Genomic DNA, 27,078 nt, shown 5'->3' with positions numbered 1-27,078 from the left:
GGCACTTTTCCAAGCTGTCATAAAGCCTAAGTATGTATTCTATATACAGCAACCAACATTGAGAGCATCTGTTATCCTTGGCATAGGTAGTCATGCATTATACTGCTGCAACAACATTCCACGCCCATCCTCAGGCTGGAAGCATATTTCTAAACATGTTTACATATTGAGCATCAGAGTTCAGCATTTGGTTGGCCTTTCATCACTTAGGTGATGTTTCTCAGAGCACGGAGGACAGTCGGGTTCTATGAACTTGTCTTCATGCTGCACTGGCAGCTCCCCAGTGCTGTCACGGGACGTTGTGACGGCATATTGTCTTCTGACAGCATAGATTCCCCCGAGGATACATGGGTCAGACTCACCACTCTGACTGTAAACAGACCCCGTGCAGATGTCTCCATCTGAGCCACACATCCAGGCTTCTTTGGAAGACAGAGGAGAGGAAACCATCACTGTGACATGAATTTGAAATGTAAGATGGAATAGAAGTGATTGCACGTGAAATTTGAAGTCTGTCTGTGGACAGTGAATGAGACCAATCTCCTTTTCCCAAGTATGACAGGTCTTAAAGCTAACATGTACTTAAAGACATCAATTCTCAAGGTGCCTCCGCTGCTCCAAGACTGGACATTGCTCGGCTGGGGCAGAGAATTGAGTACTGTGGAGAAATAGGAGTGTATTTTCCAGGCAGACTGGTTTCCTTCTGGTTGATTTGGACCTGCTGAGTTGTATGGGACGCTGAAATCCTTTCCTGGCCATGTCGTGTTGGGCAGCCCAGGGAATCACTGCATCTTTTCTCAGTGTGAGAACTGCGTGTCCATCCTCAGCCCCCAGATCGAGTTCCCAAAGGCATTCATTGCATGGTACATACACAGCAAGCAGGTAAAGCATCTGGTGTGACTCATCACACACCACGGTGAGAGCCACAGCTCTGCGTTTTTCTTCTGTCCACTTGTTGCCAGTGGACTAAAAGTCATTGGAATAAAAATTTCCCCGTGGAAACGGTTTAGACAAACACACACAGTCCTGGAAGGCGGTTATGGTGGAGGTGAATCACTGCTGACGCTTGGTAACATCAAGGCAAACCACCAGCCAACAGGAGGAGGTCTCAGAAGAAGCACTTCATCACTTCATCTCCCCCCACTCAGCTCCAATCCCTCCTGGGAGGAAACCCCCATTTTACAAACCCTTGAGCTAGAAAACACTAGAAATCAGAGGCATGGACCACCTTTGAAGCATCCAAGTGTTTTTTTCCACCCTCCTCCTCCCCCAGAAAGCACCTTTCTCAAAATATCTACTATAGACCTCTATATTTATTCAGCTCCGCTTTCGCTAACAAACAAACCTTTAGGGAGCGAAGCACCAGAACAGCGAACAAGTTAATTTGGTGCGTGCCCTCCTCAGCCCAGCGTTACAGCAGCAGAGAAGCATATTTTTGTCCTCTTCCTCTGAGATATTTTTAGCCACTCAAGTGACTTGTGGCAGCTCCCTGAGGCCAAAGTGATTCATATGGTTTGGAAGAAGGGCCGCAGAGACAGCGCCGGAGCTCTTTTTGGGAAGTGAGAGTCAGTCCAGTAAAATCAAGAGCTCATTTCAAAGGCATACGGCCATTGAAAAATGGAACGGTATTTCCAGAATGAGATTTTAGGCTCTGGCTGAACTGGAGCTGTTGAATGTTCTGATTATTATATCATGGAGGGGGAGGGATCTATCTTTTCTGATGTTGATGAAAGCGAGTGATTAATATCCCAGGCTGGACGCAAGAGTGCAGCATGGAAAATCCCTCTCTCCCCAGTCATCAGCATCTTTTAACCCTGTCTTGGGCATCAGCTCTCATTTTTGTCCTGCCCTCCTCCCCCGTAGCCCCATCACATGTGCATCACACATCAGTTCTCTCCCCTCCAGACTTGTGCCTATATATCTCTAACGTGTCAGTTCCTATGAAGGGCTTCCATGGACTTTTCAAGCTCTCCTTTGTGGACAAGCAGGCTTTTCTAGCATTTGTGAAGTTCAGATACCAAAGGGAGGTGGAGAACAGAACAGCTCTCTTACTCCTCCAAATCTTGTCTCCCCTTCCCACAGGCACTCCATAAGGTTCTGTTCAAGATCTGCTTCCCTCTAATCTGATGAAAACCAGAGCAAGGAGTCTTGCCTTAACCCATGGGGAGATTAGATGAGGTTGATTCAGAAGAAAAGCCCTTCCTCTAGTCCTCCTTACTGCTACATTTTGGGATGGGACATACCCCCAGTGCATATAGGCCTCCCATTGAGCCCTTGTGAGCTATGCTGAGTTGGAAGAGTTGTAAGAGTGGAACTGTGAGAGTATTTTGATATTTTTCTGCTACCTAGAAGAGTAGGTGCCTGCCCAGCATGTCATTATAAGGACAGAAGATGGCAAGCCTGCCCAGCAACTCATTCCATGAGAGAGCAGCCCACAGGGCCATGATGAAGAACAGAAAAGATCAGAGAGGGGAGAAGTAGTGCAATTAATAACTGCAGCAATTTACCTTCAGCACCTCACAGAGTAGAATCAGGGTGCTGCTGACCGCTGCTGGAAGATATGAGAGACACAGGAATCCTCCTGGCAGGAAGGAACTCCAGGAGGTGCAAAAGGTCTTGAGGCTGAAAGAAGGATAGGAACGCAAGGGAAGGAGAGATGTGGTCAGTGCTTACTGCCTGGCATACATGCCTGAAAGCCTTGTCTTGGGATGCTGCTTGGGGCTGAAGCAGGAGCCAAGCTTCCAGCCTCAGTTCTTGATGCGCCCGGTCATGCGGACTCTGCTGGACTCCAAACATCCCTCAGCAACAGTGTTTTGTGGTCAGATAATTCATGGCTGTTCTTGCATGTACACTGTTAGAGATCGTAAGTGACCCAACTATAAAGGGCACTTCTTGATCAACGAGTCGTTCACGAGGTATTTTTGCAATGGACGGGGGCCAGTGAGATCATGTGCTCAGAACTCAATTATCTTTTGCTGTCACAGGCTTGGACACGACAGTAAGGCTCCAGAAGTTATTTACAGCAAACCAGCCAAGCCCTTTGGCAAAGCAGCTGGTAAGCTCCACCGCCAAAGGCAAGTGCTGAGCGTAGGATCTTTCTCCCCGTGACCAAAACTGCTATAAAACAGCTTTCTCAAGTCCTGTCTTGCATGGAATCAGCTTCAGTCAACCACAGCAGAGGTAGGTCTACAGTGTCTGCACTTTCTTGGTATGCTCCAGGTGAGCACGGCAGTGATGGCTGCTCCTGGAAGCTGGATGATGTCTCAGCCACAAAGGGTTGGATTTGTGGGTTGGATTCCTCTGACATGGGACACAGTCCTGAAAAGACGAACTCGGTTGTCAGCAATGAGGAGCAGGCAACTGCTTTGCACCTTAACTGCCAAGTTGCTCCTCCAGAGACCATGGCCACATGGAAAATTTGTTAATCAGGTTGTATCCCAGAATAGCAGGGGCAGTGAAAGGTGACCATGTACTTAGACAATATTGATTAAGCCCTGAGGACATGTCAAGCCCTGCAGAGAAAGTGTGTGGTTCTCAGCCACATGTTAAGGAGAAACAAGATCTTCCAAAGGCATCTCAAACATCCTGGGCTGAGGGGTCTGCCCAGCACTAGCAGGACTAGAGAGGAAGCCAAACCCATCTTGAGACCATGAGAGCAAGGAGAAGCCAAAAGCATGACATGGAGCACAGGGGAACAAAGGCTTCAGATAAAACCTCACTGCACAGGGCAGATAAGTTGTTCTCACAGCAAGTTTCTCATTGGAGAGTGTGATCTCTCTGGAATCAATTTTTTTTTCTTAAGAACAGACCAAAATAAAACGTCTGATTTCTAATTTTGCATTTGTGGCCAGCCAGTTACATTTGGTGCTAACAGGCTATGCCTATCAATGTTTTAGACAGTGTTTTAGGTTTAATAATTGTGTCCTGACTAGAGTAATGCATCATGTTATATTTGATGCTTTGGATCTGCTGAACAGGCTTGTGATCATATTGATGTTTATGTTCTGAGGTTAACAGAAAAAAAAACAGTGTTACAGAGTAGAAATCTGTTATCATATCTGTTCTGGAGCACATGTCAATATTTTGGGTTTTCCTTCAAATTTAGAACTTCGCTTTCAAATAAATCTTCAACTTATTTGTATTTTGCACTGTACAGGGTGACTGAGGTTGGAAGGGATCTCTGTAGATTCTCCAAGCAGGGTAATGTCCAAATCTGGATAAAGAAAACCCCCAAAGGTGAGATTCCCACAGCATTTGCAGGTCACACTTCTAACCTCCTCATTAGGGAACTTGTGCAGGGGGCCCACAGAGAGGGAAGGACAAATTCCAGCAATGCAGATCTTCTGAGAAATGGAGGAAGAGTTCAGTTCCTGAAACATCAATGTCCAGTGCCAGCTTGGATGCTGGAAGAAAATTCCCATGGGGTTGGCCTGTATGGCATGGGAGCTGCAGCATGCATACATCCCTTGGAAATGGCTGGAGCCAAGTGTGATACCCATAGCACCCAAAAGTGTTGGACACATCTGTCCAGATGTTTGAATCACTCCTTAGTTGTCCCAATAAAGGGCAACTGAAGACATACCCTTGCCTTCCACCACCCACAGGCAGAGCCAGCCCCAAAGACCTCTGCTCCTTGGTCTTCTGCGTGTGAAGGGGATCTTCAGCAGCTCTTCTGGAGTCTTCAACAAGTATTTCTCTATTCTGGATTAAACATCAACTGCTGCTCCAGGAATGAGCAAAAACAAGCATGTGCTCTTGCCCATAAAACTCTTCCAGGTAAAACTGCGAATTGTGCCTATGTTTAATGCTGCAGGATGAGACATCCAAAAAATGCCCCCACATTGCTACAGGTGTCGGAAAAATCAGCAGTTGGATTCCTTTGGATGGGAAAGGATCTAAGCTCTTTGTGCTCTTGCAGGAAGATACAGAGAAAAAGATGATGATTTCCTATATTTACATTCACTCACTGTGCTCTGATTTTCCCTTCTTTCCTCCAACTGATGCTGTTAAAAAGAGAATGGGTTAAAATCATAACTTGGCATGAAAAAAAAAAAGATGCTGGGGACAAGAGTGTGTGCTCCTCAGCTTGGAGCAGAGCTGAACTGTGTGACTGATGCAAGGCAACACAAAAACCACAGACTGTTCTCCTTGGAATAAATCACCAGAGCACAAAGAGTAAGAGCCATTTGGAGGAGGAGCGCAGACAGGCTGCCAGCACTTAGTAGATGGCACAAATGGATGCAGAAATACCAGCAGGACCCCCTGGCTCCCTCCAAGGTCTGAAGCACTCATCAGGAGACAATGCCCAGATCTCAGAGCTCATCTTCAGAGACATGGGTGATCATCTGAGGCACTGGGGTTGTATTTAGAGACTTGGTGTGCCCCTGCTATTGCTATTATATGGTCCAAGTTCTGGACCATTCATTGGAGACCAAGTGACAGAAAGCAGACAGGAGCTTCTAGAAGAGGGGAACCATGATTTGCAATGATATGAAGTTTAGGGAAACATACTGCTGTTGAAATACACAAACATTCGGGATGTGTGCATCAAGTACACCATGAAATAATACTTCTTCACTTTTAAAAGAAATATAAAAGGTGCCCACATCAAAAGCAGCAATAAGTCAGAGTCGTGGTAGGAAATATGCTGTGGATCATTAGCCAGCATCATGAAAATCGATGTAATTATATAAAAATTACAAGTAGTTTCGCTGAGAGAGATTGATTGCTTACTTGCACCAAGAGGAAATTATTTCATAATTCCTTTTCTGGATGTTTCCCAGATTTTCAGGCACTATGGTTTTCATTTAGTTCTAATTGGCAGAGAAGCAGTAAGTGAACAGAGATGCAGGGAAGGGGCTTTCTCCACTTGTGTGGTTGGAAACTCAGCTCCGATCAAGGCTGAAAGAGCTTTGCACACAGCACTGAGTGAACCTGGACACAGAATACCCCAACGAGGAGGGAAGGTTGGTGCAGCAGCCCTAAAGCTTGGGATTGCTCACAGTTCACCTTCGGTGTCTTACAGTACACAGTGCTCTAGCTCTTCTGTGGGGAAAACCAATTTTTTAAAATTCATAATAGAGTAACTGTGTCTGTCCTTTGTGTACATGCCTTTATGTACTCCACGCTGACCCACAGGGACAGCAATGGCAGCACCAGCCCCACATGCCACCTCCTGCCACCTACTTGTTGCTGATACCCACCAGCTCTCCCCAGAGCCAAAGCAATTCCAAAATGCTTTCTCAGAGGAAGTCCAACATCCTCAACAAGGTCAAACCATCCAGCTGCCCTGTTCAGCTGCTGGTGCTCATGTAGGAGGCACCAAGGAGGTGCTGGGGCTCCCAAAGCAGGGGTCAGACGTGGTTTGTGCCTATCATCTCCGGCCTCTTGGGGCTGCAGGATAGATTCAGTCTCTGATTTTTGGGACTGCTGCACCCAGAGGGATGTAATGACTCACAGTTTGGCTGCCAGCTGGGAAATTACCATCAACACAGGCCACGTTTATGGCATAAATAAGCAAACATCTATTCCCAAGCGTCAAGCATTAGAAACACATTCATGAACGGTACATAGGAGACAGCAGAAATGAAAGGAAACCAGTCTTGGCTCTATGAAAATAATCCAAAGGCTTCTCTCATTCTCTTCTGGACTGCTGTGCACAGGCACATGGTCAATGCTAGTGTACTTTCTGCTTTCAAGCTCACAATTGCTGAGGAGGACCTAGCACTAAAACTGCTCGTTTGCATTTATATAGTCTCTTTTTTGAGATGAGTCCAAATGAAGACTTGGGAAATGCCTACTCACCTTCTCAAGGGATTTCTTGATTCCTTGGTTAATTAGAAAGTGTTTCCAAGACTGCTCTCTCCTTCCACACAGTCATCTATGGACGACACTTGCACTTCAGTAGACATAAAAGTCAGTTGGAAACATCCTTCTGTACCCAAGTGACCACATTCATGCTCCACCCCCAGTCTTTCCCCACCTTTCACGGAAGATCTAACCCAAGGAGCACACACTTTGTGCACTCTTACAGATTGGACTAAACCTGATGGCTCCTGCAGCATTGTTCTGAGGTCAGCCATGGCAGCAGTCACCAGTTCTGAGGACACCAAGCCTCCGCTGACCCTAAACCCAACCTCTGAAGGATGCCAACAGGTGGCATTTCAGGGGAGGTGGCACTTCACTGTGAATCTAGTTAATGAGGCTTCCAGAGACACATCTTCCTCCAGCCTTGGGTAGAAGATGGATTGACTCTCTGGAAGCCCATGGGACCAGAAACATAGCTTTAAAGGTTACAACCTTGAAGACTGCATCCCTCACCGGCCCACTCTGCACTAAATTCCTCAGGCTGCTCACAAACCAGGCAAAGAAATATTTCCTGTTGTATATTTTAAATTTATTGACAGCTCACTCCATGAAAGCCCAATCTCACCCACCAGAGGCAGTCAGGACCAGGCTGCCTCACTGAACCCTTCCAGACTCTGCCCTGCCTTGATAACTTCTCCAGCTTTTCATGTTGTCAAACTAAGGATTCCCTGTATGGCAGCATCCACATTTCTGAAAGCCATCAACCCATTACTCCTTTGGGAGAAAATAAAAAATAATTAGAAACCACACCTCACATTGCTCTAAAGCTAACCTGACAGTGCCCAGTCTGAGAATTGGAGAAGGCTCTTTGGAGATACCCAAGGTCAGGCTGAATGGGGCTCTGAGCACTGATGGAGCTGTGGGCATCCCTGCTCATTGCAGGTGTCCCTTCTCAGGTGATTTTATGATTTGAATTTCTGTGGATTTCAGTGGGTCAGATCTGGGTTCATCTGGAACCTGGACAGCAGCATGATGGTGCTGGGACTTGCTGAGCCAATAGAGCACAATGACAGAATCTCTTTGTCTGTTGGAACACTGCACAAATCAAAGGATGTTTACCCAGCTTGTGGGGGATCACTTGATTGGAAAGTACATCTCCAGAGCTGCAGTCATGCTTGTCTGCCTGCCAATCCTCCCACCTCCTCCAAAGCCAGAGCCCTAACCATATCAAAGCCTCCCAGAAACAGTGCAAGGGCTAAGCAGATTCACACAGATAAGCTGGTCTCTATTTTCTTCTTTTTTTCCTCTCTTTTGCTCCTCCAGCTCTTGTGACAGACCCTGCTTTCACAGGAGATGTCACACACACCACATGGAAGGAGGTCACCATGAGCAGAGCTGTCAAGTCTGGGATCTGCTGTCCCTTCAGCAAAGGTGCCAAGTCCATATTAAATCAACTTGACCATAAACCCATGCAGCCCAAACACCCCACTGTCCCATAAATACAAGTAAAACCTGTTTTTATCACCCTGCATCTCCCATCCACGCTCCAAGGTCACACTTTCCCAGGAAACACGGCCAACTCTCCAGCCACAGCTATAGAACTGGGATGGCAAGGAAAGGGCTGGGTGCTGCAGCTTGTTCTTAGCACTGCAGGAGATGCAGTGTTGAGCTGTCAGAGCAATGGAAATGAATGGGAAAGTTCCACATAGCAGAGTAAGTTGGGCTGTGTACAGACAAAAGGGTAATGCATATATGAGAAGACCACGCTTTGCATTTTAATAGCGCCTTTCATCTGCAGAGCACAGAGCACTTGAAAGTGTTTATAAATAAACCTGATGCATCTCTCCAGAGGAGACTTAATTCCTTTTTGAAGTTGGCCAACTGCACAGGAGAGGGTTGGGGAACTCAGCAGAGAGTTGAGCCTGATGCTGGCAGCTGTGACCCCATCTCCTGCTGCTGGGGCACAGAGCTGGCAGCCCGTGTCACCTCGATGCCCAGTTCAGGACAGACAAAAAGCCCATCTTTGGAGGACTTTAACATGGACCATGCATCCTGACCTCCCCAAATCACAGCCACAGGCTGCAGAAGAGGCAGGTCCCTGCTGCCCTACAGAGCATCAAGAGCAGCCTACATGTGTGACCTCCTCTCCGTCCCATAGAGGGGCTCAGAGAATCACTAGCTCTGCCTGCTAAGGCTTTTGGGGTGCAGGTAGAAAGGGAGAGGGTGAAACTGCTGAAATCAGAGATCAAACCCCAAGCAAACTGCAGAGCCAACCCGCCACCAGCTATACAGATGGCCCATGTCGCCAGCACTCTGCTGTCAACAGAGAGCACCTCCAACTCCTTGTGCCATCCACGTCACTCTGATCAGCAAGAAAGTGAGAGCCTAAGGGGCTGCCCCGGGGATGGGAACAGATCCTGGGACAGCAACCCATGGGAGGAAGCAGGCTGCCATCCCAGCAGCCTTTCCTGCCCTTCCCAGAATAGCTCTGTTGTTCTGCAGACCCTTTCTGCTTAGTCAACCGAGCTCCCATTAGCTCCTTTTTTGCAGCCTCGTCAGTGCATGGGATAAATGGGCTGATTGTTTCCCCTCTGCCTTGAGTGAAGGGGTGTTTTGTTTGTTAAGAAGTTAGGCTGTTCATAAGGATCTTCTCATAGCCAAAAATAACCGAGGCTGCAATTGTTTCCTCCTGGCCTCCTTATCTGTGCTGGAGGACTCACAAGGAGAGCTGTGGCCAGAGCACATGCAACAACTTGCTAAAAATATGCCTTGAAGCAAGAAAAAAAAAAAAGAAGACACTGCAAGAGCGGCAAAGGGCATTAGCAAAGTTCTTTGGCCTAGGCTATCAAAAGACCCCATTTCAAGGGCATCCCCAGATGTTTGCTGAAGACATCAGGTCCAGGTGCTGTGTCTGTGGGGAGAAGATCCCTCTTTGCCCCATAGCTCTGGAGGACAGGCTTATCCCACCCCAGCACATTTCTGATCCATCAAGGTTTCCCTTGCAAATGCTGCAGATGGTGCAGGGCAGGGCTGAGGGCAAGCAGGCAGTGAAGGGCAGCACAGAGCTCTCTGCCAAGGAGCCATGGGTGGGAGCCAACCTCAGCAGCAGCCTTCAGCCCTACCAGCACAAGGAGAGCCAGTCCCATTCCACACCTGGCTCTAAGGACCAGCAACCAGATCAGCATTACCCATGTTCAAGAAGCTCTCTGAGATTTCCTTCGCTGCCTCTCCAAGTCGAGGGATGCTTCAACCCTGCAGACAACCAAAGTCAGGCTGGTGGGACTCTGAGCACCTGGTGGTGCTGTGGGTGTCCCTGTTCACTGCAGGGAGTTGGCAGGATGGCCTTTAAGGATCCTTTCCGTCTCACAGGATTCTGTCCTACACAGCACACACTACAACCAAAGCTCAGACCTCGGGGCAGAACCATCTCCTGTGGTGCTGCAGCTGGAGCTTCACTGCAGGAGCACTGCATGGGCCAGAGTGGGGGAAACTGAAGTATGTAGCAGCTTTGGAACAGCTTTGTGTTGCTTTTCCAAGAGTCTAATTTTTGCTTTCTGGCCTAAACCGTGCTCATTTTTTCTGCAGCAATGAAGATAAATGGCAATAAATCTTCTGCAGTCATTTAATAGAGCCAACAGTGATCTCAGCCCTGAGGCATTTCAGCATCCCACAGCCCGTGCTGCACCCTAAGGCCCCAATCCAGCAAACAGCTTCCAGGGGTCCATAGCTTCAAACACACAAGCACCTCCTTCAAGAAGGTGAGCAGTCCCTCTGAACTCAATGGTACCTCTGTGCAGGAAGGTTTTGCTGGATCAGCTCCTAAATAAGCAGCCTGCGTGCAGCAGAACACACCGCTGGCACCACAGCCCCATCCAGCACCCTGCAGGACCGCTGGGTCGCTGGTTTCCCCTTCAGGGCAGCACTCAGTGGGTCAGGACTGGCCTGAAGTGCCTCCTGCATCTACTAGGCAGGTTGGGGCACATGCACTTCCCCTCCTTATCCCTTTGGCAAGCAGGCACAGGAAGGATTTTCCTTCAGCATCCAGATCTGGAGATCTGCTGCCTTTCAGCATATGCACTGGAACACGCTACGTATCCTGACATCAGGATCACTGCACCTGCTCTGCACCAGGCATCTGCCCCACAAAGCCCAACAGAAAGCGTGGAGCAGTCAGCTGGGCTGTGAGACAAAGCTGGGTGCAGTGGGGATGTTCTGAAGTTGCTCTCTCTTAAGTTAATAGAGGTGGTTTGCTGGACAGAGCAGAATCACACCAGCACTGATGTGGCATGCAGAGGAGAAAACTGGAATCTAGGTTAGGGATCTGCAGCAGACAGCATCCAGTTCTGCTGGGCCAGATAATGCCTGGTGTCCCACCCTGCCTGGGGAGGCATCCTTGATCCCCAGTGAAGATGCAAATGTCACGCTGTAATTTCCAAATTGTAATCAAACCTAAAACCAGAACAGACCTCAAGTTTTGGGGAAGAAGTTGCTCTTCCCCAGATGCATGAGAGGCAATTTCTGTTGACTGGGGTGGGCAGCAAACCATCAGGCTGCACTCCCTTCCTCTTGCAGAGGAAGAATACTCATGTCTCATTCAGCAGCATCACATTCCCAGGTGTCATTCCTCTCCTTTGCTTCTCCTGCAGCTGCACACTACTTAATCTGCAGCAGGGGAGCCCGTGCCCTGCTGTGAGCTGCAGAGTCCACAGTGCCACAGCTCTGTGTTCCATCGCTATTTCAGTCTGTTAGACCAAGTGCAGGGTGGTCCCTGCTGGATGACTTGACCTTGCATAGCACCCATGAAAACCAACTGTTCCCAACATCCCAGGGCAGCCTTTGTCAGAGCTCTTATCAGAAAAAGAGGTTAGAAATTCCTGAGCTGGTGCCAGGTCATGGCCCTTATCTCCAGCAGTTTTTGTGGAAGGATGAAACGTCCAGAGCGTGCAGGAGAAGTGGAGCATTACTTGTGCAGGCTGGCGAGTCCCCAAGCTGCCCCATGCCACCATCCAGACCCTCCTCCTGGGCAGGGAGGGCACAGTGATGTGGGCACATCTCTTGGGTGCTCAGGGACCTTCCAGGACTCTCCTGGCTCTGCAGCTGCAGAGGGTACAGGCTGGCAGCCTTGCGTGGGCTATGTGAGGGATGGGCGGAGAGCAGTCCCAGGGGGGTGGGATAAAGGGCCGAGATTATTGGGAAACCAGATAGTTCTTTTATTGACAGTGGATAGCAAGATCGTTGATAGAGAGCTGGTGGATACTCACATTGGATTCGACACGCGCAAGATGATGAATTTTCAAAGGATCCAGTTTTCCTGGGAGGAAGGGCTGGAATGCTCGTTGTCTCCTGTTCTTTGTGGAAGTTATCAGTGCCTCAATGGCAACAAAATTAGGCACTTGATGTGGCTCTAGCCTGGGCCCCAGGCTCTCCTGCTGGTGCTGGTACCTGTGTGGGGCCTTGTGCATGGCAGTGATGGGACAGATGGGCTTCCTTCTCTGCTTCAGAGGCATGTGTCCCTCCCCAACACTTCTCCAATGAGAAGGTAGATTATTTTGACCTTCAGTGACACAGAGGTCTCCTGTCTCATCTCAAGAAGACTGTGAAAGTTAAGTGCTCTCACTTCCAGTAGCATTACCGCAGGTCTGGGATGAAGCTCACCCAAGAGACATCCCAGAGAGAGACTTTTGGGTGATTAAGTGTAAGGAGAAGAGACTGCAACTTTAATGAGATGTGAGTTACTCTAGAGAAGGCAGCATCCCTCTGGGGTGGAGTGTCCTTTAGCCTTCTGAAAGGAGATTGTAGTGAGGCGAGGACTCAGTCTCTTCTCCCAGGTAAATGTGATAAGAGATAACGATCTCAACTTGCTACAGAGGCTCACACCATATGTGATGTGGGGTACATCTGCCCATGCAGCAGCCTGCCCCCTGCAGCGTACAGTGGTGAGCCCATCAGAGCTCTCCATTGGCAAGCAACAAATGATGCTTTGCAAGGCCAATCCCAGGCCAACACCTTGCACACAGGCAAACCCCAGCAACAGCTAGCCTCAATGGCTCCTAGTGTGTGCTTTAAATCACTTCCACACTGCTGGAAAATGCAATGATGAAGGCGCAGGGAAGATCCCTTCCTGGAGGCACTGGGCATGAGGTAGAAGACTACACTATGTCCAGTCCCTACATGTGTATGATGGCCCCATGCTGCTTGCTTGCTCTTTTGGAAAGCTCAAGAGTTAAAGATCTAGAGGGAACGCTGCCCACAAAACCCAGCTGCACAAAGGCTGAGGCTTCCAGGGCCATTTTTTAGTCATCCTCCATACATCAGCGTCAGAGGATGCACCTGTGCCCTGTGCCAGCCTCTCCCAGTCATGACTTCCATTATTGTGCCCAGCTTGAGTTTAGCTGCAAAGCTCAAGGTTATTTCTTTCAGAAGCTGCCATGAATACAGCATCAAAGACCTGAGGAAGGACTGACAAGGAAGCCCAGGCGGCTGGCATAAGACTGAAGGTAAGCTACTTGCAGCAGCTCTGCTGTGAGCAGCTGCTGGATCAGCCTTCCATCAGAGAGTCATAAAGGTTGGAAACAACCACTAAAATCACTAAGTCCAGCCCCAACCCATCTCCACCATGCCTATAACTGTGCCCCTCAGTGCCATACATCCCCTTTTCTTTGATATATCCAGGGACAGTGACTCCAACAACTACCTGAACAGCCTGATCCATCCGTCTCCCTTTTTTACTCTTATCTGCATTAAGTTACACTGAGTTAAGCCTTTTCTTATAACCTCCCTTTCCAGAGCCTGCTCCAATCCTTAGGGCAGATCCTTCCAAGGCTATTTGCTGGCTCCCCACCCAAGTATCATTGCTTTGAAGGGGACCCTGCAGAGCAGAGCTCTGTACCTCAGCCAAGACCAACCCTCAGGTCCAGCTGCCTGAAAATAGATGGCAAACAGATGGGACTGCAGGCAAGTGAGGCCCTGGGCTCACCACAATTTACCTTCAGGTTCAGTCTACAGCTGAGAAAATTCCTGTCCCCATCTCTTCCAACCTACCAGCCAAGTTGCTGTTCTCTGCTTGGTCCATGAATTCTCTTCAACCCAATGAAGAAGCAGTCTTCCAGAACCCACAGAGAGAGACTCCTCTCCCTTGGGAAGAAGCACCCAGGGGAGATTTGCAAATCCCCCATTCACTGCAGACCCCACAGGGCACCACACACTGACACAGGCTATCAGCAGGCTAAGCTGGCTCACCCAGGACCCCTGCCTTAGACCAACCTCCTGCACTTGCCTCGTTGCATCTGCTACATCACTTCCAACTTGCACCTTGTGTTTTTAAGGCAAAACGGCACCCAGCTGGGGCTTTCCATGGAGGGATGGTAGGGAGCTGACCTCCAATAGGAGTCACCTGGGATCCATCCTTGCCCTCAGTATTGACCCATTCTGCAGGCACTACCCAAATTTTTCAATTCTCTGAATCTGGCTGGCACCATTTAAAGACTTAAATGCTAGGTGCAGGGAAGCCAACCTTCTTCTGTCCTACCAACCTGTGCTGGATATCAAAAGGGATGTTCTGGGAACCTCCCATTGCTCCTACAGGGAAAGACAGCAGGTTGCCCTGACTGCTTAATGTCTCCATGGATGGGATGAGGAGGCCATGGCCTGTCCATCTTGCAAACATGTCTTGGTGTATGCTCTAAGTTCCTCTCTTTGCACCATGCCATAGAAATACTTGCAGGACCCATACTGTCCCAAGAATTGTCTTGCATGGGGCAGATCAGATGACAATTGTCCTCCTAGGAGGTGCAGGGGCAGCCAGCACTCCTCTTTGGAGGGACTCTGGTTAGGCAGAACCTTCTTTCTCCAGTTCTGATGCACATGAGATCTCTGGGTAGAATGCAAGTTAGACCCATCCAGCAGACAAATACTCTGCCTAGGGAGGTGGTGGATTCACCGTCCCTGGATGTTTTCTTGAAAAGAGTGGATGTCACACTGAGTGACATGGTCTAGAGTGGTGACAGGCATGAGGTGATGGTTGGACTAGGTGACCTTTCCAACCATGATGATTTTATGATTCTCTGTTGGCTCTGGTTTCTCTGAATTCCTTCTGCAGATCAAGGGACGCTTTCATCACATCCCCTTACCGAGCTGTGCCGGAAGAGATGTGCAATAGAAGCTCCTGAGCTGCATCACCAAACCCTGTGAACCCAGCCATGCTGTGCCACTTGTGAGCCAGCGTCACCTTTGGGACATACCAGAACTGCCACTCCCTTCCTCTCCCAGCCCTGGGTGATAGCAGATATGTCTCACAGCAATATCGACCTCTCCTTTTTTCCACCTTTGAAGGAATCCTGCTGCAGGCCAAGCACCCCAAGGGCAGGGTCAGAGGATGGGCGGTCACAGTGAGGTCACCCTCCATCGTGTCCTGGAGGGGTTTTTTCACCCTGAGAGCAAGAGTACTGCAGGAGAGCATGGCTAAGCCATTTACTCTCACATTCCTGGCTCACACCCAGCCCTGTTGTCTTTCCCACCCACACACCAGCATGTTGCATAGCTATTGCAAGAGCAGAGGAGCTCATGGCCTGCAAAAATGAGAGTGTGTAAAATGAAAATAGCCCCATGGCAGGAATTGAGCTGGAAGGCAGGAGCAGAGCAGCCAAGGAAATGACTGAAACAGAAGCTCGGGCAACTTCTAAGAAACAGCACTGCAACAGACTGGATCCAAATGGAAACTGCTCCCAGGAGGACCAGAGCTGCTTGAGAGTGGTCAGGGTGTAAATGGAGGGACCTCAGCCCATCTGAACAGCAAGCCCTCCAGCCTTTGGCCACGCACCCCATTCTCCCAAAGACCTTGGCTGGAGGACGGGAATAGGCACGAGTGTCCTGCTCAGAGCCTGCTGGGGGAGGCCACGTATTCAAAGCCTCAGTGCTGGCCATGATGAGACATTTGGATTGATATGACTCGAGTTCAAAAAATCCCAAACTCACCATGCCAATGCAGTTAGCAGCTGTAGCAGCTTCTGCGGAGTAAGAGCAGGGTGAGGAAGGGCCAGCAGAGGAGCCAGGAAGCCCAGTGATGCTGAGGTTGGGCATCCTCAGGGTGAGGACTCCCAAAACACAAGGGTGTATTTGCATGGGACAGTTGTAGAAACCAGGTAAAATCAGGCCCAGTACTGTGAGGCAAGGTGTGGAGGCCCTGGTGGTGTGCTTGGCTTTCACCTCATTTGGGAGGTATTGCGAGTCAAAACCGACCATGACAACACACAACATCCATACGTACCTGGGGCAGCCTGGGGCAGTCGTGTCTCTCTGAGTCACCTCCCAGCACTTTGGGGGTTTCTCCAGTGCTTGGAGGAGGGGAAGGAGCCAGCTCATGTTCTTTGCTCCCAGTCACGTGGGTTAGACAGAGGTGATGGAAAAAGTGACCCATAAACACCCAAAAGAAACCCCTGAGCAACCTCATGGGGAGCAGCACTGCTGCCTTTGAGCATCTGTGGTGACAGTACTTGGCCCCAAGCCCTCCAAACATAAACCATGTGCCCTCTGAAACATGCAGCATGCTGAGCTGCCCTCCCACCTGGCTGCAGTCATGACAAGATGAGGAGCAAGCACTGATAAGTTTGCCAGAGGGCAGAGAAGAACCGGCTCTCTGTGATGGATATGAGCTCACACTGCCAATAGCAGCAGGTCCTTCAAAGGAAATTCAAGCCATGCCCAACAGCCCCTGCAGCCCCAAGCCAGGGCATCCACCCCAGAGAGGCTGGTAGAGGCTGGTTCTGAATCTGTATTTTGTAGGATTTGTTGTGGGTTGTTTGTTTTTCTTGTTCTGTTTTGTTGGTTTTGTTTGTTTGTTTGTTTTTGTCCAGAGAGGGAGCAGGAGATTGGGAAATGATATGGGAAAAGGGTTTTTAAAAAAACTGTTTGGGTGCTTTCAAATATGGAGTGTCATGGCTGGAGAAGAGAAGGCTCTGGGGAGAGCTGAGAGTGGCCTGTCAGTATCTGAAGGGGCTGTAAGAAAGGAGGGGACAGGCTTTATAGCAAGGTCTGCTGTGATAACATGAGGAGAAGTGGTTTCCAAAGATAAGAGGGGAGATTTAGACTGGATATAAGGAGGAAGTTTTTTTCCGTAAGGGTGGTGAGGCTCTGCACAGAGAGGCGGTGATGCCCCATCCCTGCAGTCAGCGAAGATCAGGCTGTTGGGACTCTGAAGCCCTGCAAATACCCCGAACCCAGCATAGCTCCACAGTGTGCACAGCGTTGGCCATCCCTGTGCTGTGTCTGATTTACATCAGCTCTGGAGAGCCAAACAGGAACTGCCCCACAGAGGTCTGCAGCCCTGAGCAGGGTCTGCAACATATCAGCCTGATGAGACACAAATGAGTGAATCTCCCAGGGCTTTCTTTCCATTAACCACTGCAGTTATTTTAGGAGCGCAGCACAACAGGGAGTGCGTTGGCAGGGGCCAATCTGATCCAGGAAGAAAATAAATACGTTTTTTTCCTACCAAAAAAAAAAAAAAAAAAAAAAAGCCACCAAAAATGACCCAACACTGTAGCTTGATTGGAAAAAGGCTGGGTTGTGTTTTTCTGTTTTCTGTTTTCCTTTAGCTGAGCACCCGTCCAACTCTCTGGAGCATTTTAAGGTTTTCCAGAAAACGAAAAGCAGCCGCCAGAGCTAAAAGTGGCAAAGGCACCAAACGTTTCCAAAAGCCACAGCTGGAAATAGCTGAGCGCACGTTCCAGCCCCAAGAAGCACATTCCTCACCTGGCCCATCACCACCGGAGCTGTGTCATGGGAGGAACGGGGGAGGATTCTGCCCATCTCTGCGTCGAAGGAAGATGAAGCACTGATCAGGATCCTCATGAAGCTGTGGGCTGGCAGAACTTTGGGATGCTGGTTTGGGAGCAGAGCAGATGGGGCCCCGTGCAGCAATGGGTTTGAAGCTGGGGTGCTTGGAGGAAGCAGTGGGGATCAGTCTCAGACCAAACCAAGAAGAACCTTTGGGTCTTTCCTGTCTGACCCCAATGTCTGCTGCTTTCCCTGAGCTCTATTTGAAATGTGGCCATGATCACTGAGTCACAGAATCATCAAATCATTAAGGCTTGAAAAGACCTTCAAGATCATCCAGCCCAACCCATCCATCTACCACCAGCACTGCCACTAAACCATGCTCCTAAGTACCACATCTCCACATTTCTTGAACACTCCCAGGGATGAAGGCGACGTTTGTCTGAAGACAAATCTTGTGGCAAAGCTTCAGCATTGTCTTGATCCCACCCAACGCCCAGGGAGCATCCACCAGATAGGAAACCACACCGGGAGGCTTTGTCGGTGTGTGATACCCCTGCATGTCCTACAGTGAGAACTGGATTTGACAGCTCTTACCTTTATATTGATACGTTTCCCAGAGAGCTGTGGCTGCACCATGCCTGGAGGAGCCCAAGGCCATGGTTGGGACCCTGGACTGCCTGACCTGATGGGGGACACCCAGCCCATGGCAGGGGTTGGAGCTCAATGTTCTTTAAGGTCCCTTCCAACCTAAGCCATTCCATGATTCTATGATCCTGGAGGCTGAGAGCCCATTTGTGCAGGCCAAGATGCAGGAGGAAGTGGACGGGGGCACCAGGGCGTGCAGTCAGAGTGAAGAGGTGGAGATCTGCATGCTCTGAGCAAGGAGAGTGTGTCTGAATGAGGTTACTCCATTTCCAGCAAACATTAATCCCTCCAAAATGCTCCTCTGCAGAGCAGCCAGTGACGCTGAAGCCTATGTGGCTGCAGTGATGAACCAGCAGGTCTAAGATGAGACCCCTCTGAATCTTCAAGCAGCGGCCCTGAAGCTGCTCCTCAGCCTCATCACTGCATGGAAGGGAAAGAGGAGAGTAAAGAGATTGCCTCATGCAGTATCAGTCAGTAACCACCTCAAAGCCTCCGCGCATCCTGAAAAATACCTGCATGACCCAGAACATCATCCAGATTTACTGTGAACACACTGGTTTGACCATCAGCTGGTGGGAAGCATATGCAGAGTGATGGTGATGAGTGTTCCTGTGAAACAACATCCCCAACAAGCAGGCACCTGGCAGCAGATGAGTGCTGGTGCAGCAGAACTCACTACGCTCGCTGCCTGAGTCAATTCCTGGGCTGTAATGAGGCTGCAGTAATTAGAGTGTCCATAATTCTCATTTAATTAATACTCTGCTAGTTCTTCAGGAACTACTACTTTATGGCTTAGCCATAAAAGTTGACATTCTGTTGAAATGTGATTTGTGAGGTCTTCCATTCTACTTCCTTCCATTCTATTTGTTGTAGGAAGGATTAGCTGCATTAACTTATCAGACTTCCTACCTGTAACAACATTTTTGTTCCTTGAAAAATAATCTAGTCAATTAATATCAATTACTTGTGTTCAAAAACAGATTAAATGAAATGTGTTGGGCAATATTTGCAAGAGCCACCCAGGATCCCCATCCCATGTCTGGTCCCTGCACAGGGTGCTGCTCAGGCTTTAGAACTGTAGAATCATTAAAGTTGGAAAGACCACTGAGATCACATAGTCCAACCCCAACCCATCTCCACCATCCCCACTGACCACGTCCCTCAGTGCCACATCTCTCCTCTTCTTGAACACCTCCAGGGATGGTGACTCCTACACCCCCTGTGCCAATACCTCATTACTCTGAGAATAAATTTTTCCAAATATCCAACCTAAACCTCCCCTGGCACAACTTAAGGCTAGATGGTGTCAAAAATGATTTTAAAAATTAGTACTGAAAAATAGAGTGAGGATAGAAATTTTTGAGTCATGTCCTATGGAGGTGAGCTCTCCCCACCAATGGACAGGGCAGAGACATCACCTTGTGCTCCATGTCATAACCCACAGCCCAACGCAGCCCAATTGGCAGTCCAATTTTTGGCACTCTGTTCTTGTATTTTACCCAGAGCCGAACGGCTTCAGAGTTGGCCAAAGGGCAAAAGGAAGGAGATCTTCCCTTGGCTCGGTCTCGTGGGGACGTAGGCCTTCTGCACCTCCATCACATGTCATGGAAGACACCACCCATGTCCACCAGCAAAGTGAGGGGCAGACTCCTTGTTGTGCTGGGTTTGTCTGCAGTTCAACCCTCCTCAGACCAGGAAAACCATCAACACCCATCAGGTCAGCCATGAATTTGTCTGGCCAAGTCTTCACTACATCCTGCGGTAGAGACTCCTGTATCTTTGGAGACCTCTATTTTTTCCTGATGTCCAACCTGAAGGCCTGAAATTTGTTATACCTTCTGGCTGTTGCCGCTTATTTTGTCACCTGGTGCTACCAACAAGATTTCAGTTCCATCACTTTTGTAATTATCCTTCCCAAATCAGTGTTGCCTCCTTGCCCCCAGACTAGATCAGCTCTTCTCTATCTGTCCACATAGGTCCCGTGCCCCAGATCTATGCTCATCTCAGTAGGAACCTCTCTGGCTTTCCACATCCTTCTTGGAGCTGGCAGGACAAAAAATCAGACACACCAGTCCAAACACCTGGGGACAAGCACTGGAGCTGCATCAAAGAGCAGACAAGTGTTTGTTCTGCTTTGTCGATCAGCTTCACAGCGCGCCCGTTTGCTGCAGAGCTGGGCTGGGTTTGTCTGACCGGTCACCACCGTGCCTGGTGCCATGTGCAGGAGGTTTCACCCACTTTTCTTTGTCTAGAAATGCTGCAAAGCATTAAGGAGAACAGAGCTGCTGCACCAATAGACTGACGCACAGCCTACGTGAAACTTTCCATTAGAAACACGTGCATGCTTCCAAAATAATTACCCAATTAGATCAGGAAGGGACAAGAAATGACTTACACATGGTTCCCACATAAATGCTCCATCCCTGGTCCCCACCTGCTCCGGCCTGGCCCTTCCCCCTCTCCCACCTTCCTCTTCCTCTGCCAAAGGATGAAAGCTTGGGACTGAGGGAAGGGGGCTGGATGTTTGCAAGCTGGGGATCCCACTTGTCACCTCCAGCTTTCCCCATGCATAGCTCAGTGGTTGCTGGAGTGGGGCAGGGATGTTGGCGGTGAATCACCCTGTGAAGAAGATCCTCCCCATGCCACAGGGCTGCTCAGCTACAAAGAGAAGTGTACTTCACCCTTCTTTCAGCCTCCCCAGCGCCGCCAGGAGAGCTGAGAGTTGGCGTTGTTGGCTTTCCTCCCCCAGCAGCGGGGAATGTGTGAGCTGGACAGGCTGAGTAAAAATGACCTAATGCAGAAAAGAATCAGAGAATGAGCAATGAGAGAGAGGGTTATAACAATGCTTCCCGTATGAGTTAGCAGCACCCAGGGGACTCCCACAGCCGCTGGATTTCCTGTCCTGGCAGCAGCCCAGCCTGGCTTACTTTGCTTCCTTGACAGACAGCATCTGAGTCTGTTATTTTTACTTCAGAAGTGTGTTATTTTCTCTTTTATTTGCTCCCCAGAATTTCTGCAGGAGCAACACAACGAATGCCAGACCTGGAGCTCAGCAGCATTTGTCTTCCCAGCCCCAAGGCAAGGACATACGCCTGGTGGGCATCACTGCTTGCTGCTCCTCTGGGCAGGACAAAGTCCCACAAAGGACAGCACTGAGCCCCCCAGGGTCACAGCTGGTAAGGACACAACCACTTCAATGCATCCCTGCACGCCCCCCAACCCAGCAGAAGCAAAAATCCCAGGGCAAACCCAGACCGACTCCATTGCCATGCGGGCAATCAAAGACCAGGTGCCCCCACAGCAGATCCCCAGTCACCTTCCAGGGAGATCAGTTACCCAAGAAAGAGGAATTTGATGTGGTCTCCACCCACCTATATCGCTTGTTGAGCACAGCTAAGTGGCTCGCACAGAAGGTCAGCTGTTTTGCCGGGGCAGGGGAATTCTCGTGTCTGCAGATTCAATATCTAGCTGCTGAGTTATGTTTAGTCTGTGGCTGTAAAGTAGCCTTGTTTCTATTCTGAGAATATTTGTCTAATCGGGGGTCCAAGGAATTATTCTGCTCAGTAGAAATCTATGTTTATTTGGTTAAGTTCATGCTCCAGGATGGGCGCCTTGGAGAAGCCCAAGAAAGGCTGAGCAGTGCTGGAGCATCCTGGGACACAGCACGCCTGTAAGGAAGGGAAGCGCTCCACTGATTCTGCACAAGAAAGAGAAGGGCTCCATTCTCCCAGCTGTGGGCAGCTCTGAAGTAGGGCTCACGTGCAACCTGGCACTGCTTAGCACAAAACATTCCTCGTTCCCAGGTGCTGGGCTGCTCCTTTGGTGCTGCTGGGCAGACACACAGCTTGCTGCTTTCTCCCAGTAAGCCTCCATCCGCCACACACTCATCAGCCTACAGTATTTTCAGTTTCTATCTTCAGAGCTTCATTCATGGATCACAGGTGACCCCAACACCCTTCTCTGGAGGCCTCAGCTGATGAGGCACTGAGCTGCGGGGTGTTTGAAGGGCGAGGATACATCACCTACAACAGGTAAACCTGATTTCAGTTCACCCCAGCCTTCTCATCCCTAACGGTGTGGGGAAGACATAGTGATAAACCCATGATTTCATGACATTTTCATCAGCCATCATCACCTCTTTCACCCATGCAGTCAGCACACGTTTTTGAACCCAACAAGATGATTGCTCCCATTTTCCCACTGAAATCATTTCCCCATGGCCCTTTGCCTCGTTGCTGTCTTTGTCCCAGTGAGCTCCACCCCACCAAGGTGCCGAGGGCAGATTTCCCCCTATTTGTACACCACAAACACAGCTGAGTTGTGACTACCAGCAACTGAGCAACCACAGGTTTTATCTCCAAGATAAATCCCTGCTATCTGTTGAGATAAAGCCTGCTACAGCATCCCCTCATTTGGGGAGGGAGCAGCTTCCCCATTGGGAATTTGCCTACAGCAGCAATGTCCACAGAACCCACAGTTGGTTGTGTGTTGGGCACTGGCAATAGGATTTTCCTCCCCATGGCCATCCCCAACAAGGAGACCTCCATAACAGCCCCATCCATGAGCTGACGTCCCCCATTGCATCCCCACCAGCTGCTCCAGGTTTCCCACATCCCTCATTACCAGGGCATGAAGCCTTGGGGCGATGGCACAAGGACAAAGCTGAAGCTGCAGTGTTACCATAGGGTCTTCTGAGATGCATCCTTCCACCACGGCAAGCACAGGGCAGTGCCATTTCCAGGAGAACACACACCTGATATCTCCACCTCTTACCCCAGCCCAGCTTCTCCCAGAGATCAGTGCATCTCTGAAGCATGTGGGGACAGTGTTTGCAGAGTGACTCACGCCAACCTGACGTGCTGGTAATAAATTCTATTACAGCAATAACCAAACTTCTACTGCTATTGCAGGGCTATTTCTGTCTTCACCAGGGAGTGCTCCCAGGTGTTCACATCTCCGTCTTTTGCACACTGTCACCTCTGTCCTCGCTGTGACTGCCTGAGGCAGCTGGGAGTTGATGATGTGAACCTTGGCACCTGGCCCCTGCCCCACGTGTCCTAGTGCTGCCCCAGCCCTCGCTGCCCAGCCTGAGGGATGGGCTCCCATCCAGCACTCAACCTATGGGGATGTGACACTGGGTGCTCCTGGGCATCACCCAGCCACAGGAAGGGATGTGCATGGCACATGGCTTCCTTGGCAGCAAGAAGGCACTTTAAGGTTCCACAAAATGCCTCACAGAGACCCATGAAGCCCAGGAGGAAGAAGAGGATATGAAGGCTTTTGGGATGGGGAGGAAGAGAAGGTCCCGTTTGGAGGTACCTTTGCCCTACAGGAGATACGGGCACAGGGTGGTTCCTGGGACTATGGAGGCATCCTGGGCCATGTGCTGAGGCTTAAAGCAGCCAGGACAAGCTGCCTGGGCAGCAGGGATCAGGGGGCACCCTTACATCAGAAGGGGCTGGCAGTGCTCACGAGGACACTGTGCTGAGCCATCAGGCACCAGCAGCTCCAGCAACAGTGGCCAGGGAAGGGACTATACCTGCCATGGGGAGCTGTGCCCGTGAGTTAGGGGGCAGCCACACCATCCCTATCCCACTGCCAGCAGCCCCCACACCACACAGATGGATGGCTCTGTGAGCCACCCAACAGCACTGCATGGCCCTGTGATGCCACAGGCATACTGAACCACCCAACCCTGACTGCAAGCAGCCCCAGGAATGGGCATGAAACATCTCAACCACTGAATGCACAGGAACCAGCCCCTACAGAGCATTTTCCCTGCAGATCCCAGCTGTGCCCAGTCAAGCAGTGAAGCCAGGACCTGACACAGCAACACTGGGCTTTTTCCTGCTCCTTTTGATGTGTCCCATGGGGACTCACTGGTACACGAGGTCAGCCACATCTCTGGGCACTTCCTCATTCACAGGCCCGTGCCCCGCTGGGTACACACAGCAAACGCTGTCCCTGGGAACAGCCTCATTTTGGGCAAAACTCTCTGTGTTTCTGGCCTGAGCCTTTAACCCAGGAGCATCTGGCAGCTGCTGCAGCACGCAAGACAGCTCAGCATTTTGTCGGACCAGGTTTTCCCATCTTTAGTCATGTTTGCGCTCCTCCAGCTCCACCAGCAAGGAGAAACATACCATGAAGAAAAGGCTACAAGAAATTACATTCTCCTTTTATTTACCTATGACCATGACAATGTATTTTTGCTAGCTGCAGAGATGCTTTGCACTGTAAACTGGGCGCCCGGACGCATGCAGTCCATCCGGCTCCGCCGCGTTCAGCAACAGCCCCGCGTCTCCAAACGCAGTGTTGTGATCCAGAGTAGGGAGAGCACCGATTCCCAGAGCTGCTTATCTCCATCAGCAAGCCCTCCGTCGTCAGGGCAGGATATGTACACCCAGGCTCCCCCAGCGCTGCTAGGGAACATGTTATCAGTTTGTCGTTTTTTTTTTTTTCCTTTTCTTTGTCAGATAAAACCTGCAAACTTAGAAAATGTTGCACGCACTCGTAAAAGAGAAGGCATCCACTCCACGGGAGAACTCCGCCATGACACGCACAACTATTGCACTTGTAAATTGGGAACGAGGTTTTCCTATAATACAGCGATGCGTCCAGCGAGAGGAGGTCAATAAATAAACCAGGAATGAGGGGAGCGTGAAGCTCCTGCGGGATGGCTGCCTTGGGGCAGAGATGCGCAGCAGCACCGCGGGGCTGGGTCGGGTCAGGAGTCCTTTGTCCAGAGATGACGCCCACATCAGTGCTGCCTGGGGAAAAGCAGAGCCCTGCGTAAAAGCCTTCCTCCTCCACGCTGGGTTGGGATCAAGCGTCGCCATCCAGCCACGTTTGCAGCTCAGGTTCACAGTAGTCATGCGGGAGCTCCCCTCCTGGCTGACATCTGCCCCACGGCGTCGTACCAGCGATGGCAGGACGGGGCGATGGAGCAGTACCAGCCTGCTTGGCACCAGTGCCCCCACCGCCCCACACCTGGGGGGCACGGCCGGCTGCAGTGAGGTCCCCACCGCAGGTTCCATGTAAACACGCAGCTCCCAGTCTGTCCCGTTGCCCTACAGCGGGGAGCTGGCTTTCTTCTGGTGGACGATGTCCAAGTACAAGTCAGAGCGGAGGAAGCGGGGGTACGAGTCCTTCTCCATCAGCCCATAAATCCTCTTCTGCGCGAGGTCGAAGCAGCCGCGGGTGATGTTCTGCAGGTTCTCCTTGGTGTGCTCCCGTGTGTAGGAATCCAGGTTCACCTGTGGGCAGAGAGAGCAGTGAGCGGCCCCACGGGCCCCAGGGCACAGAGCTGGCTCCAAGCGGGAGCCGGCCTCACCTCCTTGCAGGACTGGATGGCAATGTACTCCGCAAAGATCTTCTTGGCCTTGGAGACCATCTTGGACTGGGATTTGATCTTTTTGTACTCCTCGCATGCCAGCCAGAACTCCAGGTTCTCCTCACTGAACTCGGTGCGCAGGAAGGCCCTGAAGGCCGCGAGCCCATCTGTGGGGACAGACACAGCTCTACTCCTGGGCAGACACACACCTCTATCAAACCCCAAATCCCTGCCATCTCACTCCCTAAAAATCCCCTATGAACAGCAGCAGTGCAGGTGGCGATGCCTGGCCTGGCAGCACGAACATGAACCACGTGTGTGCTCAGTGCCCACTTCTCAGCCATCTGGGCTCTCAAGGGGGATCTCAGCATGGATTGGGAGCTTGGGATGGAGATGGGATCCCCACAGGGACATGTAGACAAGGAAGGGAGTGCTGCAAAGCTGCTCCTGCCCCACAGACACAAGGCAGGCAGGGTATCCTGCCTTTCCCTCCCCAGTGGAGCTCCCACAGTCCTGAGCTCTTCCTGGCTCCTGCAATAATGTTCCCCCCTGAATCTCCCCCCCAGCTTGGCAGAGGAAAAATGAGTGCAAGGAAAGTATCATAGAATCATATAATGGCCTGGGTTGTAAAGGACCTCAAAGATCATCCAGTTCCAACCCCCTGCCACAGGCAGGGTTACCAACCACCAGACCAGGCCACCCAGAGCCTGGGACGCTCCATTCCATCTCCATTCTCCCCAAGACACCAGAGCTGAGGAAATCACAGCGCTCCCCATGCACACACCTGGACATTCCTCAGTGGCAAAGGCAAAACAGAGGGGCAAACACTCACATTTGTGCAGCAGCAGCTTCTCCAGGGACTCCCCCCACTTGAGAGCTTCCTCAGGTGCAGGCCTGCAGGATGAGGGCATTTGTTAGCAGAGTGAAGCTGCAAAAGCCACAGCTGCTGCCTGCCACCATGCAGCTGCCCTGGAGGAAGAACGCTTCCAGCAGCAGCAGCATCACTGTGCACCCTGCAGTGGCTGCAGCACCACTGGCACCCGCAGTGCTGAGCTGGCTGTGCTGGAATGAATGCTCTGCGTTTAGGGTGGCAGGAAGAAAACATGAGGTAAGGGAGAGCCGTGCGTGCTGCAGCCTCTGAGCCAGCACTGGAAAAATCCCAGGCAGTGCCCAGGGCTGTGGGATTTCAGGTGCCCCAATGAAGCCGCAGGCTGGGCAGCGCTCGTCCCAGCTGCTGGAGCACCTCCAGGGCTGAGCAGTTTCCCAAAGCATCCTCTGTCCAGCTGAAGGTGTCATGTTGAAGCACTGGGGGAAGGCGGGGAAATTTCCAGTCCCAAGTGCCACCGGCACAGGGCAGGGAGCTCCCTGCAGCCCAGGGCAGCATTCAGACAAAAAAAGTATTTAACACAGCTCAGGCACCGTGAGCTTCTGCCCACAACCTCCCCAGCTGGGTGACCCAGCATCCCCGGAGGTGGCACCAAGCCTGGACAGAGCTCGTCCCCAAACGCCGTGCCCCCGGA

At 50.7% G+C, this 27,078-nt stretch overlaps 2 protein-coding genes across 7 annotated transcripts in view; both read right to left on the bottom strand.

The window, feature by feature from the left end:
- Positions 1–17,968: 17,968 nt before the first annotated feature.
- LOC122169571 lies at positions 17,969–22,991 on the bottom strand. Of its 3 annotated transcripts, none has more exons than XM_042835828.1 (3): positions 22,852–22,980; positions 20,910–21,019; positions 17,969–18,648 (listed from the first exon to the last, which is right to left on the bottom strand). In XM_042835828.1, exons 1-3 carry the CDS (start codon positions 22,909–22,911, stop codon positions 18,180–18,182), a joined length of 639 nt encoding a protein of 212 aa, XP_042691762.1. In that variant the 5' UTR covers positions 22,912–22,980; the 3' UTR covers positions 17,969–18,179. The 3 variants fall into 3 exon arrangements, 1 of the variants encoding a protein (XP_042691762.1); XR_006171589.1 differs by lacking the exon at positions 17,969–18,648 and adding an exon at positions 21,600–22,250 and having other exon boundaries at positions 20,654–21,019; positions 22,909–22,991; XR_006171588.1 differs by lacking the exon at positions 17,969–18,648 and adding an exon at positions 21,600–22,250 and having other exon boundaries at positions 20,654–21,019.
- Positions 22,992–24,391: 1,400 nt separating this feature from the next.
- Positions 24,392–27,078, bottom strand: part of RGS3 (regulator of G protein signaling 3) — a 64,338-nt gene continuing 61,651 nt past the window's right edge. For all 4 annotated transcript variants that reach the window (XM_042835801.1, XM_042835798.1, XM_042835799.1 and 1 more), the window contains 3 exons: positions 26,391–26,452; positions 25,559–25,725; positions 24,392–25,481 (listed from right to left, as the gene is read on the bottom strand). In XM_042835801.1, the coding sequence (XP_042691735.1) occupies positions 25,296–25,481; positions 25,559–25,725; positions 26,391–26,452 (415 nt within the window). In that variant the 3' untranslated portion in view covers positions 24,392–25,295. The remainder of the gene's footprint in view (positions 25,482–25,558; positions 25,726–26,390; positions 26,453–27,078) is intronic.

This window comes from Centrocercus urophasianus, unplaced genomic scaffold (assembly GCF_019232065.1).
Source record: "Centrocercus urophasianus isolate 14NV4802_14NV808 unplaced genomic scaffold, USGS_Curo_1.0 seq_55, whole genome shotgun sequence".
NCBI classification, from domain to species: Eukaryota; Metazoa; Chordata; class Aves; order Galliformes; family Phasianidae; genus Centrocercus; species Centrocercus urophasianus.
This window is presented reverse-complemented; position numbering and strand designations above follow the sequence as displayed.

Coding starts and splice junctions, on each gene's coding strand:
- LOC122169571 (XM_042835828.1), bottom strand. CDS start 22,911: ATGGTAACACTGCAGCTTCAGCTTTGTCCTTGTGCCATCGCCCCAAGG. Junction 21,020..22,851: donor CCCCAAGGCTTCATGCCCTG/GTAATGAGGGAT, acceptor TTTCTGCATTAG/GTCATTTTTACTCAGCCTGT. Junction 18,649..20,909: donor CTGGGGAGGCTGAAAGAAGG/GTGAAGTACACT, acceptor CCTTCCATGCAG/TGATGAGGCTGAGGAGCAGC.